General features: G+C 47.5%; 2 protein-coding genes across 5 annotated transcripts; one reads left to right on the top strand and one right to left on the bottom strand.

Moving 5' to 3' along the window:
* Positions 1 to 1,835: 1,835 nt before the first annotated feature.
* socs3b (suppressor of cytokine signaling 3b) lies at positions 1,836 to 5,601 on the bottom strand. The gene is made up of 3 exons (XM_040177030.2): positions 5,401 to 5,601; positions 4,338 to 4,683; positions 1,836 to 4,244 (listed from the first exon to the last, which is right to left on the bottom strand). Exons 2-3 carry the CDS (start codon positions 4,431 to 4,433, stop codon positions 3,693 to 3,695), a joined length of 648 nt encoding a protein of 215 aa, XP_040032964.2. The 5' UTR covers positions 4,434 to 4,683; positions 5,401 to 5,601; the 3' UTR covers positions 1,836 to 3,692.
* A 1,235-nt stretch (positions 5,602 to 6,836) lies between these two features.
* On the top strand, positions 6,837 to 20,395 carry pgs1 (phosphatidylglycerophosphate synthase 1). Of its 4 annotated transcripts, none has more exons than XM_078103327.1 (12): positions 6,909 to 7,067; positions 7,217 to 7,316; positions 9,160 to 9,370; positions 11,398 to 11,475; positions 13,125 to 13,224; positions 13,332 to 13,521; positions 14,009 to 14,187; positions 14,862 to 15,061; positions 16,076 to 16,367; positions 17,187 to 17,335; positions 17,429 to 17,561; positions 19,909 to 20,395. In XM_078103327.1, exons 3-11 carry the CDS (start codon positions 9,284 to 9,286, stop codon positions 17,546 to 17,548), a joined length of 1,395 nt encoding a protein of 464 aa, XP_077959453.1. In that variant the 5' UTR covers positions 6,909 to 7,067; positions 7,217 to 7,316; positions 9,160 to 9,283; the 3' UTR covers positions 17,549 to 17,561; positions 19,909 to 20,395. The 4 variants fall into 4 exon arrangements, 3 of the variants coding, with proteins under 3 accessions (XP_040032951.2, XP_077959453.1, XP_077959452.1); XR_013467749.1 differs by lacking the exon at positions 7,217 to 7,316 and adding an exon at positions 19,432 to 19,744 and having other exon boundaries at positions 6,912 to 7,067; XM_040177017.2 differs by lacking the exon at positions 7,217 to 7,316 and having other exon boundaries at positions 6,837 to 7,067.
* The last annotated feature ends 53 nt before the right edge of the window (positions 20,396 to 20,448 follow it).

The raw sequence follows: 20,448 nt of genomic DNA, 5'->3' as shown, positions 1-20,448 counted from the left end.
GTTTAGCGTGAGTTTAAAACAATTGAAGCCAAACACACGCTTTTAATAATAGGCGCTCAGAATAATACCGCAACAATGTCATCGGTAGCTTTGAGAGAAAATGTGTGCCCCCCCCCCAATCAACCGTCTCCCCCATGTAATACAGCAGTATGTGTCTTACCCCAGAAAGACACACTGTCCTCCACACTCTGATAGTTAAACATGACAACACAGAAAGAACTCGGCCGTTCGATGACAAACATGGAGTCATTACCCGAAAAACAACTGATCCGAGGTGGAAAGACTTTCAATGAGTGTGAGAGATTCGCGCGGGGGGGACACGTGAGTCACGATGAGCCCGCGTGCTTCTGTTCGAAACTGGATCATTCCGGTTGGATTTTTGGGAAGAAGGCTCTGTGATGCTGTTCGAAAGACGTAACTTTGTTGTCTATAAAGGCTCTCTTAGTCCTGTAGTGTCAACCCCACACACACACACACACACACACACGCGCGCACACACACACACACACACACACACTCAACTTTCAACACACACTTTTTCCTGTGTGTCATAGCAAAATAAGGGACTGTGAAACTGGGCTCTTGAGTTATTGCAACTACCTTCACTGAGGTAAGCCGTGAAAACAGTCCTCTCTTTCACTTCCAAAGAAGCCTGACGGGTGTGTGTGTGTGTGTGTGTGTGTGTGTGTGTGTGTGTGTGTGGTGAATGATGTAATGCACATAAAACATTTCAATTAAGTTTAATGTAACATTTCAAGAGCTAGACGGCATCCTCAGGTGGCATCCCCATCCCCATCTCTCTCTCTCTCTCTCTCACACACACACACACACACACACACACACACACACACACAGAGTTTCTTCCCTTCAGTATTCCTTAAACACACACACACAATTCCCATTCCCGGCATTCTTTGTGTTCTATGTGAGGCCGGGTTCCAGGAAAACAGGGAACCTTCAGTGCAGTTTTTACGGCTCGGCTGCTGGTGGTTGTGTGTGTGTGTGTGTGTGTGTACGTTCGAGTGAGTGAGAGCAATTGAGGTGTTTTTTATGTGCGCGTGTGTGTTTGAAAGATACTTGAGTGAAGAAACTTACATTCGTTTTACTAACAACAATCTACACACCCAAACACACTTTGGTTACACACTTAAAAACCAGGGAGCATCATAAATCTCTTCCACGTGGAGCCTTTCACCCATTTGACCTCAAACACACACAGACACACACACACATACACACTCTCTCTCTTTCTAGAGGACACCATCATCACAGGCCTTTAGGCAGGATGTATAAAACCCAGCTGCATTCCTTTCCAGTAAAGTCCAGCCCAAAGTGGGTTCTCGACACAGTAACTGCTGTGTCAAAGTGTGTGTGTGTGTGTGTGTGTTACCATAACTGTGTGCTTCTGGGAATCCCTTTGTTACTGTTGTGTTAATCTGCAGGGAACCTCGTCCGACCTAACCGCCAAGTTCTATACGTTCCCTGATGCTTCAGGAATTTACCCACAATGCTTCAGCAGAAAAGAAAAACAAAAAGGGATAATGGCAGAGATTTTAACCCTACAATAAATGTGTGTGTGTGTGTGTGTGCGCGCGCGCTCGTACAGGGACGCTGTAGCCCTTTGAAAGCCTGCCGACTGAATAAACACGGCTTTGTTTTTCACGGGGAAATCCGATTCGTGGGGCAGTAATCTGGAATACAGTTCGCCCCAACAATGCAATACGATAAATTACGTCAATATTGTCTCAGTGGTGTAAGAGAGAGAGAGAGAGAGAGAGAGAGAAAGAAGAAGGAGGCACAGTAATAAAAATAAAAAAACAGGGAAGTAACACACATTGACTTTTGTAAAAATAGTGCTCTTTAATATAAATTATTGAAATATTTTAGAAATATAAATATGTGCAACGTTTCCTTTTCATTGACTTTTCTCGTTGTATGTAATGCTTTGTCATTTCGGATATAACAGCTTGTATCTTTGCCAGACCAGTGGCCAGCCTTTAGCGAGAGAGTCTTTATAAAAGACGAAATGATTCAAATACACATGTGGTCCTCTGGTGCAACACATGTAAAAAAAAAACAGAAACAAACTTGGTGTTGACGGGAGAAAATATTTCCAAAAAGAAGTAAGGAAAGTATCACTGTGGTACTATTTCAGCACTCTCGTCTCGAGTGAACACATGAGATCACAAAGTTTAATGATGTGAAAAGGCTACCACTCCAATATGGATCACAGGTAAGTATGAGCACTGGTCAAACACAGACAGAAACAATTCTGATCAAATCTGAGTCTCTGTTTTACAAAAGGCCGTCTTTTTCCACTCTCAGGAGGTTTTGTGTTCCCCCCCCCGGACCCTCAGACACAGAAAACCAACTCCCGCTTCAGAGGCAACGATGAGACGGGGGACGAGAAGCCTTTCTAAAGTTACTGGGATTGAAAACATTTTCTCCTTCATGAGCACTTAAAAGAAAGAAGAAAAAAAAACACGTTGGAGATGATAATGTTGGAGGAGGAATTGCTCTGAGAGGGTCTGAAGGAGAGAATTAAGACTCAGCCAAGAACGTCTTTTTCACATCTTGGCAGACGTGGCTTTACGTTTTAAAGGAGCGGCGTCCTGTCCAGCTTCATCGTTTCCTCCAAGTCTGGGGCATCAATCACATCACTGTTTCTGTTTAGCCGTGTACCAGTATGTCTCCTCCCCCTTCCCCAGTTCTCCCTCCTCTTCAATTTCCCTTTCCTAATCCCATTTCCCGCTCTTCTTTCTCCTTCGTTCAACCCCCCCCCCCCCCTCCCTCCTCCTCTCCTTCAAATGTTATGGATCATCATCACCGCTCCCCGAGGCGCTTGAACGGGGACATTTTCTATCCCGCCAGTCTGGATAAAAATAAATTCTGCTGTTTGGTTTCGTGCCAAAGCTTTAGTCTCAGCAACACGCTTCCGACTCGAAGGGCCGCAGGGCGACGGAGGAGAACCAGGAAGCAAACAGGAGAACATGCTTGGCATCGCAGGGTTTTTTTTCCGGGCCGTCTCTTGTTCCCACGCTTTCAAAAAAAAAAGAAAAACCTTCATGCTGGCCTGTAGCATTGTGTGTGTGTGTGTGTGTGCGTGTGTGTGTGTGTGTGGAGTTGCCATGCACAACCCCCCCCCACCCTGCCCCCGCCCCTCAGTGAGGCAACGTTTGCGGGAAGCAGCAATGGAAATGTGTGCGCTACCACAACACACACAGACTCACGCAGACAAATAAAACTGTATGTTCTCTGCTTCGCCTCCCCCCCTCCCCTCTCCTCCTCCCGCCCCGACCCCTGTGTTTGGACTTTGCTTTTTCACCGTCAGCTCCTCCTCCATTGACCCCGTCTGCACCTCCCCGTTGTTTTGTCCTGTTTCCTGTCAGATTGTCGTGAATGTCCGGCGGAGAGAGAGGAGACGTTTCTGATCACGGCGTCGCTAGTAGCGACCCAATCGGGTTAATCTTCTACGAGGCTCCGCTCTGCGTCTTGAGTCAGTCACGGGAAACGTTGACCTTTGACCTTCTGGCACGGTTTTGCCACTCACAGTGGTGGTCAGGACGGACGAGGTAATCATTGGTTACCCGATGGGAGGGGGTTCTGGCCTTGACGCGACAACAGAACGCGAGACCTCGCGTCGGCGCCCGAGGTTGGTCGAGGTTTGTGGAACTTCTCGCGCTTGCCGTCGGTCATATAGTGGCGTCGTACTCCTCCAGGAAGTCTTTAAGCCTGTGCGGCAGCTGCTCCGCTCCCCCCGACCCCTCCTGGTTGTTCAGGGCCCTCCTGCACATGTGCTGCAGGGAGGAGAGGGAACTCGAGAGGGGCCGCCGCAGTTCCAAGGGGATCTTCTCCCCGCTGGTGTGAATGAGATACGCGCTGCAGCCGCTCTTCTCCGCCTCTCTTGAATTACCCCCACACGGCGCTTCTCTGCCCCGTCCACCGTCCGGCCCTTTGCCCATGTAGTGCGCCACAAGCTTCAGCACGCAGTCGAACTGCCGGGGCTCCTGGGTGTTTTGGGGGTCCGGCTGCAGGAAGAAGCCGCCTCCCTCGCTGTGGATGCGCAGGTTCTTGGGTCCCCGAGACGTCTGGATGGAGAGGGTGAAGAAGTGGTGGTGGTCCGAGGAGTCGCGGATCAGAAAGGTGCCGGGCGGTTCGGAGCGCAGCCGGGCGCTGGCTTCCCGGCCCCCCACGGCCCCCCAGTAAAACCCACTCTCCTGCAGCTTACGCAGCGCACGCATCACCTGCAACGAGCCGGGGGAAAGAAGAAACTACAGTTATTAGAAGTCGTGAGCCCCTTTTTTACACTTTGGGGCATTTTCTCGTCTCAGACTGACCTGCTGGTAGTGTTCGTGCGAGCTGAAGGGCTTGTAGTGATGCAGGGTGCGGTTTGACCCCTGAACCCGGCCCTCCGGAGGGGTCACGCTGCTCATGGCGGCGGGGTTGCGCCCGCTGGAGGCTACCGTGGCGCCATGGCCCCCCGCCTCTGCCCACTGGTCGAGAGGCAGGGGGCCCAGGACAGGAGCGCCGAGGCGGACAGGTGGAAAGGAGCTCGGTGCGGAGGGAGTGGGGAGAGGGGGGGGATGGGGCGAGGGAGGGGGGGTCACACACCGGGTCCAGGGCCCCGGGGCAGAGGAGTCCGATGCATCCAGAGAGGGGCTGGGAGAGAGCACCTAAACACAGCTGGAGACAGGGAGCACAGATGATGCATCTATAGAGGCTGTGGAAGTTCATTCATATGAATAAAGCTCCGCTGTGCCACGCCAGAGTTCAGCCTCATAAAGATGCAGTTCTGACCATTCCGACAAATGCACGAGGCGAGACTGGGAAAGCGGGGTTATATTTAGTGCAAATGAACGTTCGCTGCTGCTGCACAACGTGCAGACGGACGGCAACTGGATCCTGATTGCTTTCAATTGCCTTCGATCGCGCGTACCGCAACGAGGGATTTCACCGAAACGGGGTCACCGTGAATGAGTCCGGCGCGCTTTTTGTTTGTTTTGTTTTCATCATCTCCCCCTTTCAGTGAATAACGCCGTGTTCCCTGCTCAGGCCGCGCCACAGAGGCCCCGGTTCTCCGGTTTCCGTGTGACTAAAAAGAAAAGGTGTCCCGTCTGGTCCGGTTTGCTGTTGAACACGGCGACAGCGGGCAGTGCGCGGCGGCGGCGGCGGAGGAGGAGGAGGAGACGCGCGAGGCGCCATAACGGTTCAGAACCGGTACGGAGGTGCGCTGGTATGGAAGTGGTCCTACTCGCAATATACCCGCTAAATGACACCTCCAACCTCCTCGGCTGCGCTGCACCAAAGAGCCCCGATGCGGCCGTGCTTAGAATCCGCACGGACCCCCGTCCCCCCTCGGGTGATGCACAACGCTTGGACGTCTTTCTACACTCAACTTACCTCGAGGATATGTTCAGCCCCGCGCCGCAGCTGCTCTTCGCCAAAAAAAAAGATACGCAAACTACCCGAGAGTAGTGCTAAATGAAATATTAACACAGGCATTAAAATCCTAAAAAAAAAAAAAAAAGTATCCAAGAAGCGTGTCGGTTCCTTTCCTGCGCGGAGGAATGTGGCGTCGCTGAAGGCAGAGCCGTGTGCGTAAAGGTTACTGGAGGGTGTTTCGGAATAAAGCCGATGTTCGTAAGGCTCCGCCTCCCGCGTGAGGATGCTCTTCCAGGAATCACGCCCGCGCGCGCGCACTCACACACACACACACGCGCGCGCGCTCGCACGCAGAGAACACATGGACGTGCCCGCGCCCGTTTCTTGGCAGAGTGCCGTTGGATAATCAGCGTGACCTTTTTTTTCTCGCCGGGCTGTTTCCTGGTACTGATGGGTTCCCTCCTGCACGAGGTGAACAATTTACCAGACTCCGCGTATAACAATGGAAACAATAATAATGATAATAATTGGTTTCATTATTATATATGAGTGTTTCAGACTTAAATCATGAGTCCACGTGAACTGCAGTGAAACGAGACGCTGTTGTACTGCTGTGATATTATGACAATGCTTCATATTTAGCATTGTGAGATCATTTGATTTGTAATAATGCAGTAAAAAGTGTGTAAGATAAAATGAAAACACTAATGTAAAATACACAACCTTTCGATCCTTTCATGTTTTCCGTTGACACCATAATTGATGATTAACATTCATCAGAGCAACATGTAACGTTTGAAGATGTCCCTCAGGCACGTGTGTTGTGTCAGGAAGCACCTGACTTACTGTCAGTGCTCTTGAGCAACAACTGGCTCCACTGCTGCCCGAAAACCTCTATTACAGGCACAAATAAACAGGTCTGCATCCAAGTTAAAGGTATAAAGGTACCATCAAAAACAATTTGAAGGCATCACATGTAAAAACACTAATGATGCAGAAATGTCTGTCAGTGTTACAGTGTACTGTATTGTAACATTAATTTGCAAGCAGCATTTTATTCTTATATCTGGTACGTTGAGCTATATTAAATGGTTTTTACTTTTACTGTTGGGTAGTTTTATATACACAACAATGTGAATGCCAAAGTGGGTGTTATCAGAAATAACCATTGGAAGTTATAATTGTATAAAGAAAAACAAAAAAATTAACGCCATTACTTATTTCCCATATAAACAAAATTATATTAAAAGATCAAGGAAAGACAAACTTCAAATAAAATAACACAAATCAAACAACCATAATAATGTCAACATTCATAATAATACAGAAAAGAATTATATAAATAATAAGAATAATGATGTTGCTTACAGGTTGACCACTAGACGTCATTTGAAGGAATTTAAACCTTCACGTAACCATTTCTGGGAATTACTTAATTTATTGTTGGACGTAAGTCATACTAGTCAAACTAGTTATCAGCATGCAGCGTTTCTACCATTAAAGCCCCGCGTGTCTGTCAACTGCGCTGCTGTGTCAATAAAGTTTATTCAAAGTCTCTCTGCGGCATCAATGGCGGCCCCCATGACATGGAGGAGGCTGGTGGTCTCCGTGTACTCGCCGGCCATCACCGGGGTTTTCACACGAATATCTGACCGGCTTTTCCGCGCGCGGGACCGGAGAGGAGGGTAAGAGACGTGAATCGCGCGCGCGGGGCACGAAGCGGCGCTTTCGATCACGATAGAGACCGAGATGCTTCTGCTAACGTTGTCCCTGCTAATGGCGTCAGTTCACTACCTGACGTGCGCTCTCTTACTGACCCACGCTGTGCGTTTAGGGTGAAACTTCAGACTGTGCTCATTTCCACCGGCCGATAAGCTTCCCAGCAGAAGGCAACCTTCAGGGAAAGTAGGAGTTTCCATCACAGAAGGTTAAAGGTCCGTGCGTGCTGTCACTGAATGTTTAGTTAGATTAAAGTATATAAGCTTTATGTTCATACAAACTGCTACTACAGGTATCTTAACTATAGCTAAAGTTAGGCTTGATACATACAAGTTATGTTTCACAAAAGTGAAAGTATGGACCATCTCAAAGTAATGTACTTTGGCATATTGAAGGACAATAAATCCCTCTACGAGGAAATCATGATACTAATTAGATGGATGTAGTATTAATCCCAAGGGGGACATTTGAGTGTAGCATACTGCGATACAGTGATTACAAAGGCACAATACAATAGCAGAGCAGAACATATTAAAATAATGTTGAGAATTAAATAGAAGTACAGTAGTCCAAACGGCCCTCGGCAGGTTCTGTTTGTTTCCCTACCGAGCAGTGGTGTTCCCCCCTCAGGACCCCCGTGATTGTCCAGGAGAATAGAAGTTCCTCAGCTCAGGCCTCAGGCGACGTGGTCCTTCCATTCGAGTGTCCCAGCGTGCCACCATGTCAAAACACCAGGAAGCTGAAGCAGTTCAATGGAGTCCAGGCGTCAGTTAACTATTTAAATGTCTCTTGCGGGACGCCTTGTTACTGTTTTAGTTAATCGGCGGTAAATTTCCTCCATCCGTTTCCTGGTATGTGTCTCTGTCACCGGGGGAACCGGTTCGAACAATGTCTTCAATAGACTTCTTATCTCATGCTGTGATCCTGCATCATTCCCTCCATCATGTAAACCACCACTCACTTTTTGCAATGTAGAATATATCTAAATATATATGTGTGTGTGTGTGTGTGTGTGTGTGTGTGTGTGTGTGTGTGTGTGTGTATATATATATATATATATATAGAGAGAGAGAGAGAGAGAGAGAGAGAGAGAGAGATTTTAAAAAGACAGAGATCCGTTGAGACAGACGGGGGTTTAAATGTATTAAGGATGCAAAGAGATAATTGTGGATTTTTGACTTATGGGGAGGCCGGAAGGACATCGTTGTTTCATGTCACGTGGTTCGAATCATGAGCTCCAGTCACATGGTAAAGTAAACAGCTCCTCTGTTCACGCAGTAACGACCGTTATTTATTTAGCGTCTAATCTCATTGAATGTTAGGAGTTAACTTCATCTCAGTTTCACGTCAGCGCTGTTCTTGGAAGCGCAGCTCATCTCAATTTAGGGGGCATCCACAGACACCATGTTGATAATGTATCTGTAACCCGAACCGTTTTTAAGGATTTAAAAATCTTCCTCGACTCTGGAGACTTTTATTTCTCTGTAGTTTCACTGAGGTAACAGTTCATTTTATATTGTTCTGCTCTTCCCTGAAATAGAAAAAAGCAAAGCTGCTCTTATTTCCTGACACATCCTTCTTATCTTTTACTGCTCGCAGTAAACCGTAAAGGTTTTGGGTTCAGCTGGCCGATCCGCCGCATTATACAGAGCGAGCTCAACGTATCTTTTCGATAACGTTTGTAACTTTTACCGCCGCCTGGACACGAGGACGTTCTGTGACGCACTGCAGTTGTTTTATGGCTCTTTGGGTGGAACGTGTGTTTATGAATGATAGGCGTTTATTACCAAACAAAGGAGAAATCTCTTTCATACGTTTGCTGTTCTAACTCCGCTAGGTGGCTTTGGAAAGAAGCTCCGGGCTGATTTTCTTTTTTATGTTTATGTTCTGGTTATTTTTTTGTGGCGGGGGTCAGAAAGTTAGTCATCAAGAATTCTGTTGCAAACAAATGTTTGTTTTTAATTAAAATGTTTTGTACTGATGTGATCATGACAATCGAATTGAACGTCTTGTTGTGGAGCATAAAGCGCAGATAAACAATCCGCCGTCTCCCTCCAGGTCCTCGGTGCTGCTGCTGGCCCCCCTCCTGGCCGAGGCGGACCCGCCCCCCCGCCGGGTCCCCAGGCCCGCCGGGTCGACCGGCGCTCAGGGCTCCGGGGGCCTCTGCGGCCACTTCCAATGGATGGCGGAACACGTGCCGGCCTTCCGCGTGCCGGGCAACCGCATCCACGTGCTCACCTCGCCCGACCACTTCTACCAGACCATGAAGGTCGGTGTCGCTGCGCCGATAAACATTTCCTCTCGGCCGCAGAGGAATTGATTAGAACTAAAAAAAACAAAGAGAAAAGGCAGCCGGTATTGACTTTGAAGATTTGTTCCTTGTCGTTGATGCATTTGTGAGATTCGGGGCTGAGAAAGCGCCCGAGGGCTTGCAGGAGGCGTTTCTCCACCCACGCAGAACGAATGTGCGTTCTCTGAATAATGAGTCGGCGGGGAATCACACGGCAGTAGCCAGGGATGAATTGTTTAAGCCAGGCTTCGTATATTTAGGCTTGCAAATCTGGAAACTTGACCAACCAGTTAAAAATGGGTTCGATCGGATCGAAAAAGCAAATGTACAGTTGGCACGAAAACCGTTTCAGTTCTAAACTGTATTGTTATCTTCATTCCTTCACGCGGTCCCACACCTGCCGCGTGTCACCGCGATGGAATTCTTTTATGTTTCCTCTTACTTTATCCTATTCGGCTGCTGCAAGGACAAAGAAACAGGAAGAAAGTTCCTGTGATGCAGCTTCCCCCGTACAAGGATAACGTTTTGCATTTAAAGAATTCTCCAAACATCATGAGTCATGTGTTCATAGGTGTGATTCTCAAAAAACAAAACAATAGAACGCTTAATTCTCTGAACACCACGGCAACCGGAGGGGAAAACAACCGGAGCCACAATACGATACAAAGGGCCAATAAAAGGCCAGTGGAGCACACAAAGGCGCATCTCAGCTCCCCGTATCGGGTTACAGGGCAAGTTTGCGGAGTTAAAAGTTAAAAAGTCCTCTTAGCTCAACGGCAACGATGCGCTAGATACCAGAGAACAAGAGTGTGAGATCGCTCAGGGGGCAAAACACACCTACGATTGTGAAGGAACAGCAAATTATTTCTTTCACTTTTCAAAAATGTCTTACTGCTGGTGTTGCTAAAAGCAAAATGAACCATCGACAAGTCACTGCTCACTAAATCACTTTCCGTCTCACACATTTCAAAACATTTCCTTCTGTCTGATTTTGCAAATCATCGTGACACGCTCGTGTTTTCAGAACCGGAGAGGAACTTGTGTAGTGCCCTGGGCGAAATGAAAAGGAAGCGGCACACAAAACCACGTGAAAAGATTATTGGCTCTTTGAATTTGTTGCCGTCGGATACGAAAGCGCTCCATTGGAAAACATGACAATCCTCCATATTGGAAAATTCCAAGTGGACTAAAACGACCTTTCCGTCCTTTTTTTTAAAGGGCCGGATCGCTCAAATTGGAAAAGATTATAACTTTTCACTCACCCGTTTGTGTTATCAAGCTGAGATTTCTTCCTTTACTTTGGTACAAAGGAGGTGGATGGAATTTCGTTTGTGGTGCTCAGTTGAAAAATTAACCAACTTTCTATTTCAAATGAAAATACAAAATATTACCAACTTCCAGGTCTTCAACTGTGAGGATTAACTGCTGTTTTCTTGTTTTTCCAGTATTCTTGACCGCTACATTTTTTCTTTTTGCACTTTTGCAGAAATCTGAAGACGTTTTGGGGGCTTTTAAATATGTCCTTTTCCACAATGAATCAAGAAAAAAAACAATCACTATAATAATCGCTTGTGGCACAAACACTGCCCTAGTTTCTCTAGATAATTCATTCATAATTCAAACATCCATTCCAGCGATCGGAACTACTTTCCATTGGAGGAAGTGTCCCATTGAAAACGTCTTTATCCATTATCCAGAGAAACCAAGAAGTTTTTAATATTGTGTTATTCTGTGTTTTGTTTTGTTTCAAACCTCAGCCTTCTGTCCTCTGATCACCTCAGACTGACTTTAACTTCAGCCTCCATTAAATAAAAACCCGATGCAGAAAACCCAGAGAAACCAGAGCAAATAAGAAAAAAACACTCCCCACTGGAAATAAGCCGTAGTCCAGCTCCGCACCCGATAACACCACACAAAATGTCTTTTTTGTTATTTGCTGATTTCCTCGGGCAAACTGACAGTAAATGAACCGACGCCCACTCACTGATACGTTTGTTTCCCTTCAGGCGCGGATCAAGACGGCGAGGAGGCGAGTGGTGATGGCCTCGTTGTATCTAGGAACCGGTCAGCTGGAGCAGGAGCTGGTGAGAACAGTGGCGTGTGCGTGTGCGTGTCTGCGTGAGAGGGATCCATTGTTGGAGCAGTTGTTCGTGCCTTTTTAGCTTTCGGTCAGGTGAGAACAACGGCCTCCAAACACAAACGTGCGCCAAAACGGGGGTTGGACATGCCAGAATTTGTGAGTCAGAGTTGCCTTCCAAGAGAACCGCAGCTCGCCTGAGAATGTAAATGTAGTCCAGGCCGGCTACAAGGAATGACCCCCAGACCCGAGGGTTTATGGCTATAAGGAGGCCAGTGTTGGCACGTGATACCCTGCTGTTTTTCATGCTCGGAAGGCCCAGCATAACAACATGAACCCAGAACAGACCGCAGTCTGGACTCGCATTCAGCTGTTTTTCATTTGGTTGTTTTTTTTCAACTGGTTTTCGAGCAGCAGAGCGGATGAATCACGGAACGAAGCCCGGACGAGTCGAACACGTTAAATTACAGTTAAAAGCATTCGAATCAGGTGTGATCGCTGCCGAGCATCCGCAGCCTCAGAGTGATGGATCACCAGAAGCGCAGATTGAAGGAACGTGGAGTCCATGTCGTTTGTCAAGCTCAGGTTTCATTGTAATTGGACACAATGACCTAAACTGAATGAGGACTCAAACTGTGAGTGTGGTCTTTGGACAATACCCGAGGATCCAGATGCCGGGCACGGCACACAAGCTCCTGGTCCGACGCTGACAGTCGCACGCGTTAATGCAAGTCCAAGTGGAGAGTGCGGCTTTTGCACGTTGTTATAAAGCCTTTGTGGCTCCCGCAGGAGCTCCTTCATGTGATGTCACTTGTTCCCACATGTTTCTGGTAGAGAGCTGGAAAAGAAATATATTAAAAACCAAACATGCAAATGTATAAATCATACCGAGGACGCGTCTGAATGTGGAGGGGAGGTTAATGGTTTAAATCTGGGGCATTAAACTCAAATTACAGAGGAGCTGCTGACCATTTTCTTTTCTCCAACAGTAATAAACCAACCATTACTATTTAAACACTTATTCATATAACTGTATATGGTCACTCTGCTCCTTGAGATTCTATTCCCGGAGAACATCAGCTTTTTCCTTTGTAGGTGAAACCGGATACAGTCACATTAAACATTACTTAATCAAACGTCCCCGTTTCCTCTAACCGTCCTCTACTACCTGCATGTCTTCCGCTCTGCAGTAGAACATGACCGTCAGTGCGTAGAATAATCACGCTGCAGCTTGATTGAATGCAATAGTGACGCAAACACTTTATTCTGGGAAAACAAGGGATGCAAAGCTCTGTTTGCAGAACAAGGACTCCGAGTGAGAAGTGAAAACCTGATTTCAGACAAACGGGAAACTGATTTTTTGTTTATTTTTGAAGAAGTATTTTGCCGTTAAAGAGCTGAGCAAAGCAATTGAAAATAAAATGGGATGGCTGCACGTACTGCCCGCGGTTATTACCAAATAATTGCCCGCGGTTATTACCGATTAATCTATCAATCATTTTCTTTGACCAATTGACATCCAACCAACACTCCAAAAATCTCAAAACCCTTTTGCTTTCAGAAGCCGAAGGCAGTAAACTAGTCTTTGCACGACAAACAATAAGTTGGCCCGTTAAGCCGCCGTCGACTGACCGCCGTCCCTCGTTCCTCCTCCAGGTGGACTGCATGGAGGAGGCTCTGCTGCGCTCGCGGGAGAACGCCGACGCCCCCGACCTGAAGGTCTCCATCCTGCTGGACTACACTCGCGGCTCACGAGGTTTCCCCCCGAAGTCTCCCTCTCTCACGTCTCACTTGTTGTCACCCCACCCGATGCCTCGTCATGCGCCCTTTTGGTTTTGAATCCATTATTTTTTTCCCCCGCAGGACAGACCAACTCCAGGACCGTGCTGCTGCCGTTGCTGCGGCGCTTCGCCTCCCAGATGAGGGTGTCTCTGTACCACACCCCGGACCTGAGGGGCCTGCTGCGCCTGCTGGTGCCGCAGCGCTTCAACGAGACCATCGGCGTCCAGCACATCAAAGTCTACCTGTTTGACGACAGCGTCATCATCAGCGGGTGCGTTTGTTTTGTTTGCCCCCGGCGGGGAATGTTTTTCGCTTGAGGGACCGAGAGTCCGCGTGCAGGACGCTTTTCTCTTGTGCGAGAGAAATATTCTGAGAAATAAGAAATACCCCCCCTCCTCCCTCCCCGTTAAAGCAGAACTTGAGGTCGATTCTCAGTTCGTCTTTCGTTGCTCATTCGTGGTCGGCGTCAGATTCTCATCCACTCGAGGGATGATACAGAAGATATTGGGAGGAGCTTTGGGCACAAGTTACTCAGTGGCAAAAAGAACTGTTCGTCTGATGTATTACTACTACAAACTACAATTAATGCGAAATCCCCCCTCTGTAGGAGCCACTGGTGAACTGTTTTAAAATAACACCTGACGTTTTTAATACATATTAGACTCCTTCCTCTTATGTTTTGTCCAAACAAATCCAGTTTTTCTGCTTTTGTGTCCTCTCTGGCCTTATGAAAACTGTCTCTCTCTCCCGTTGTTCAGGGCCAACCTGAGCGACTCGTACTTCACCAACAGGCAGGACCGCTACGTCCTGCTGGAGAACTGCGGCGAGGTCGCAGACTTCTTCTCGGACCTGGTGGACGCCGTGGGAGACGTTTCCCTGCAGCTGCAGCCCGATGACTCGGTCACCATGCTGGACGGCATGGTGCACCCGTACAATGGTAGACCCGTGTGTGTGTGTGTGTGTGTGTGTGTGTGTGTGTGTGTGTGTGTGTGTGTGTGTGTGTGTGTGTGTGTGTGTGTGTGTGTGTGTGTGTGTGTGTGTGTGTGTGTGCGCGCGTGTGCGTACATTCGTGTAAGTGTGTACGCGGACGCATGTTTACTCTCCAACGTGTTTTGAGACAGTTTGACACTTCATGGTCGGTCACAGTTGCTGGGGCCCAGTTTCTCTGCAGTGGGAGCCGATGGATTTCACTAATGGAGCTTGAAAGCATAGCTAGGCATGCAGGCGGATGTGTAATTGTCAGGATTTTCTCCACATGCACATACACGCGCACACACACACACACACACACACACACACACACACACACACACACACACACATTGCGGCTGTGTGTCCGTAACAGGAGCGCAGACTGCCAGGATGTCGGCTTGCGGGAGGAATGACATCATGTCTGCAGGGCTGCACCTCACCAGGAATAGAGTTATGATGTCACAGTGTTGCTGGGAGATGACATGGAGTGGGAACTGACACACAACTATACACAATTCTACTGTAAAACATTAATGGGTGCCGATAAACAATGAGATAAAGTTTGATTCAGTCAGCGAGGACACTTTGACCCGCCTCCCACTTGTGCGCGCTGGTGATTCTTATCTCCGCGGCGACCAGGCAACAGGCAGGCGTTCTCCGTGGCGGCGAGGAAGCGGATCATGGAGGTGGTGAACACCGCCCACGTGAGGCAGCAGCTGCTCAACGGGTCGCAGGACTCTGAGGACGACGGGGTGAGCGAGGAGGGGGACGACACCTGGGTGTTCCCTCTGGTCCAGATGAAGCCTCTGGGGATCCAGATCGACGAGCAGGTCACGCAGGTGAGGCTCTGCAGCTCGCGCCACCATCCTGCCTGTTAAGTGATTGTCTGGGAAATGCGTCTTCAAAGCTTTCAAGTTGACCTTTTGTTCACTGCGGTTCAATCGAGGTTCCGTACTCTCATTATGGGATGTTTTGTTCACGCAATAATTACAATAATGGATGACTAATTCCATAATGATGTTCTGGGAATGAACACAGAGTGATCATAATATGATTAACAGCAAATGCTCATTCTGTGGTCCCGTAAAAAAGTAGAATAAACATTTAAGAAGTTAAGAAGGTAGGACCTTTTGTCCCAACAAGTTTGCTTAATTCAATTCATTGTTCACCTCTGGTTGATTTGGTTCAACAGCTGGTGAAGAGGCTTTTGTGGGAGTTTATTTCTAATACTAAACGTATTAGAAATAAACTCTCACAAAAGCGCTTTTTGGACATTTTCCATAAAAAAAGAAAACAAAAAAAAGAAGTGGAGCAGGTTTTCCGCTAGATGTTGTGTCCCTGTGTTCCCCGAAGTTGTTTCCTTCTGGACTAACAAGCTGATGACTGAAGTAGACAACTAACAAGGGTTAATTAACTGCAGAAAATGTCCTGTAATTGGAAAATGAGCTGCTGTTTATGCACCAGCAAAAATACAGGAAACATTTATTGCCAAAATATGTCAGACAGACAAGGAAGCGGTTGGTGCGTGACAGTAGACAGTATAACAATAGACAGCAGGACAGCAGTGCACAAGTAATAAAATAAAATGAAATGCTAATGCAATGGGTTAGTAGAATAATTCAGCGTAGTTGCATTACACATCTAATTCCTGCTGTCGGATTCTAACACTGATGAATTAACTTTAACCTGTTTTTACTTGAATTGTGAATTATAAAAAACTTTTATCATCATAAATGTGACTAATCATCCTGATAGATAAACACTTCTAACCAGCATTTACATCATTTACCAACCACTTTTTATTTTTTCCCCCAATTACAGGAAATAAAACCTCTTTTGTCGTTAAACTCCAGCGCCTGCTGACCGACGCCGGTCCGGACTCGTCCGTGTTTCTAACGTCGGGTTACTTCAACCTGACGCGGCCGTACATGCGAATGGTGCTCGGGGCCGGCGCCATCTACCGCATCCTCACCGCCTCGCCCGAGGTCAACGGCTTCTTCGGGGCCAAGGGCGTCGCCGGCGCCATCCCCGCCGCCTACACCCTCATCGCCAGGCAGTTTTACGGCCAGGTGTGCCGGCAGGGGCAGCAGGAGAGGGTCCACCTGCACGAGTACCACAGATCGCAGTGGACCTTCCACGCCAAAGGTGAGACGAAGCAACAGCAGAAGCCACGGCGACGTCTTCAAGTTGCGTCAGTCAGATCCTAACACACAACAGTCGTATATTTAACACCGTTTTTTAATCAATGATCAACAGAATACAGGTCGAGTGAAGAAAACAGTTCCCAATATTTCCCATCCATAATGGTGCATCCTCAGTCTAGTTCACGTGTAACTACAACCATATGGAACTAATCGCTTCAGTCAGTGTGGATGCAGCCCATCCCTGAAAATGTTTGCGGGTTAAACTGTTAATTCCTCTCACGTCGATGCTTCTGTGGGACATAAGAACATAAGCTCTGGACAACAAAAAAATGTTCCTCGCCCGCAATGTCCCTTCGATTAATAAGAGATGTCTTCGTCTTCTTCTTCTGCTGATGAGTATGACAGTTGGCGTGCGTAGTTGTTGCGTTCCCCGTCCATTCCCGCACCGCCGCGGCACGTTTGTGTCAAATCTACCGACCGCATATGAAAGAGGCTTAAGCTCGTCTTCCAGACTCGAGCCGCTCTGCACGGTGAAAGTAATAAAACGCATGACTCTCCCCGCTCGGCGGCTCCTCTCTGTGTGTCACAGGGGAATCTAGCGTGAGAGGAGACGGCTCGCACAGTCATTTTGTGATTGGCCCCCGGGGTGAGGATGAACACTCACTCCCTCACACGCCCTTGAGGTTTTGGATAGACGGCGGGGATTTCTGCCCGTGCTTTAGTTGTGGTCGGGGGCCTTCCAGTAATCCCCGCTGGAAAAGAGGCTTCTCTCTGTGCAGTTACCTCCTCGCTGGCTCACTCCCCCCCCCTCCCTCTGCAGGTCTGTGGTATTACCTCCAGGGGCAGGATCGGCCCTGCCTCACTCTAATCGGCTCCCCGAACTTCGGTTACCGCTCGGTTCACCGCGACCTGGAGGCTCAGATCGCCATAGTTACGGGGAACGAGGAGCTGCAGGGCCGGCTGCAGGAGGTGAGTTGGGTGGCAGAACCGATGGCGGGGGGGTGGGGGGGGTATTGCTGCCAGCCGCTGACGCGCCTGCGTGTCGCACTGTGTGCCTCTCAGGAGCAGCAGACTTTGTACCAGCGGTCCAGCGAGGTGTCCGTCGCCACGTTCGAGCGGCCGGACCGCCACGTCAAGCTGTGGGTGAAACTGGTCACTCCGCTCATCAAGAACTTCTTCTGAAGGACGCAACCAGGTGATGATCCGCTCACTTCACATGGCATTATCAGCCGACCTCGCAGTCAAAAGTGAAAAGTTTGAGGGGGCTTTTCCGGCTCTGAGTGTTTTTTTTGGGCCAAAACGTTGATGTTTTGATTTGGCCCGACCGCTCACATCAACCTCGTTTTCAGGCGCATCTGTTTTCGATGGGAAAATGCCTAAAACCACCTGCTCGGCACCAAGCTGACGGAGTCCATTAGCATCGGTTAGGGAGCGCAGCTGAAAAGCCGAGCGTATCCTGGTGGAGACCAAAACCGAGCCAGAAGAAGAGTTAATAAATAGAAAATTCCACTCATGACTATACATGCTGCTGGTTGCCCGGGCCTCTCTATGCTGACAAGTTTGCAAATTCAAAGAAAAACATGAATAACTTCATCCGTCAATTATAGCTGCTTTAAAAAATTTTTTTTAAAGTTGAGCCAAAAGAATACGAATATGACTGGAATTTTCCTTTTTAAGCACGTTTTAGGTTCATGCGTCGTCTCGCTGTTTTTTTGCTTAGTGGACAAAATACAGCCCTGAACATATTGTACAGAAACACACACACGCACACACAGACACGGACACCGGCTGTGGCTTCTTAGAAATGCCTGCAGTCATTGTGGTCCTCGGTCGCGTGCTCGTTTTACCAGCAGCCCGAATCACCCAAAGGTGGAGCGCTGACATCTGCTGACTTCCTCCCGTCGCCGTGTGAGTCGTCGCCGCGGTGACGGTGCGACCACGTGGTCCGTGCTACCGGGAGTCCGGTCAGGACTTGGCTGTGGACGGATCAGAGGGGGTTTCATCACGCCTGACACACACACACACACTGTTGAAACGGCGGTAAAACGGTGGAAAAAAACACCAAGATATGTTGTTTTTCATTCCTTAAACTAATGGGCTGGACAAAAGGAGACGTCTTAACGTGTGCAGACCAAGATTGCTGTGGTTGTATTTTTTGTTTCTGAGAACAGGAAGTATCACATGCTCGACTCTTACGGTAAATGGGTGTTGTCTTAACTTCACCTGGATAGAGACAAGAGGGGGAGAAGAAAAAAGGAACGTCCGTAACCGATCACCTTTCAGAGCTCCTCCGAGGACACGCAGGCCCTTTGTTGTAAACGTGATGAGACGACCAAGAAGTCCTGGTTGTATTTGCTCGATAAACATCTTGCAAACCTCTGGATGACAGAACAGAAAAATGATGCAGCGACGGGGAGGTTGAAAACACTGTTCTGTATTTTGCTGCTCTGTATTTTTGGTTAAATATGTATATGAAATAAGAACCTGTTATTGTGACTTGTATTTAAGGATTTTTAGGAGGAAGCAGTGGGATTTGGGGTCTTTACATACATTTTTATAAACTTTGAGGAAACTCATTCAAAATACTTTTTTTGTGGTTTATAGTGTAATGTAATCTTGAATATTCTGTATCATTTTAACATCCACAGGATGGATTCTAATCTTTTCAAAACCAGTTGTGGAAAAAACACATCAGGTCTAATTCTTCTTAGTCGGTGATGTATAGATAAGATGCATTTAGTTCTTTGTCAGGCTTTTCAGTTCAATTAAAACAAATGAAACCTTTGAAACAACTGAATAATATAGACACTGTTGTGTTTGATAGAAGGGGAATAACAATTGAAACACTTCTTTTTTTTTTTTTAAATTGTATATGCTTTGTTTGTTCAAATCAAATCAAATCTGATATCTTGAAAGGACTCTTCTAAGGAAAACAAACAAACTACTGCATGACTGCCTGAATGCAGTCTTTTAGGTTTGCAGAGCAGACCAGTTACTCGTGTTTTATATCTGTATGACATCTGCGCTTACTGCTTATCTCGCTTTAATTTTTGTTCCCGACTAAGGAAGAAAACAAAACAACGCCCTCCCAACAACCACTTTAGCATTCCCGGTCAAAAGTAACAACCTGTGCTGGAGTCTCACCAAACACGTCGCAGCGTCTCGTCTTCTCCCGTCACGTTGAAGCCTTGCGTCGATGGAGCTGGGCGCCCTCTAGTGGCAGGGCTGCCGTTTCCCACTGGGGTCGCGTACCCTGAACTCACCACCGCTGCCTGTTGCGAGCTGAGCGCGCACGTGTTGTTAGATAACCGGTCGGCCTCGAGCATAACGATAAACGCGTGATCAGCGGAGTCATGTAAGGATTGTGACTGATAAAAGGTCGGTGTAATATGGCTATAGTAGCACGTTATTAAAAGAATAGTGTATGTCATAAAAAAAGTCATAGTATAGTACGTCATCCAGAGTACTACGTCATAGCATGTCATCAAATGTCCCTGAAAAGTTAGTAAAATGCATTGTTTCTATGTTTGTGTTTTCAACAGGAAGAAGGATTTTACGTGTTCTTGGGGTTGAAGGTCGAGTTGATGGTGGCTTTTGAACAGGAGGGAGTCTGCAGTGTTCTTGGGGTTGAAGGTCAATCTTCCTCCTGCAGAAGGGAAACGTCCTCTGCTTCAACAGTGGGTCCAGGAAGTGACTCACAACCAAGCGGAGAGGATGGTTTGTTTTGAATTTCGCTCATCTGTTTCAGTCGCAACATCTTCGGTCTTTACACTTGAGTTTTTTTGCTACAAGCGAGCGTTATAAAACTACAGACATTTAAAAAAAACACTTCTACTGCTGCACGTGCATCTCCAGGTAGATGCTGCAAATATTCGATTGCATGTGAAGGTAGAGATTGGATTGGTGAAGAATTACGATCCCTTAAGGCCTTACTACGTTTTGTAAGAGTAATCAGTAATCAGAGCCGGCCTGTACAGTGTGTGTTATCTTTGTATATTAAAAGGAGGAGGTGGTGAGTTTTTACAATAACTTCTAATGTGTGAACCTCTTTGTTTGGCGCAAATTTTTCCCCTCAGTCAAAT

The sequence above is a fragment of the Gasterosteus aculeatus genome, chromosome 5 (assembly GCF_964276395.1).
Source record: "Gasterosteus aculeatus chromosome 5, fGasAcu3.hap1.1, whole genome shotgun sequence".
Lineage (NCBI taxonomy): Eukaryota > Metazoa > Chordata > Actinopteri > Perciformes > Gasterosteidae > Gasterosteus > Gasterosteus aculeatus.
The sequence above is the reverse complement of the archived record's forward strand: the minus strand, read 5'-3'. Positions and strand labels throughout refer to the sequence as shown.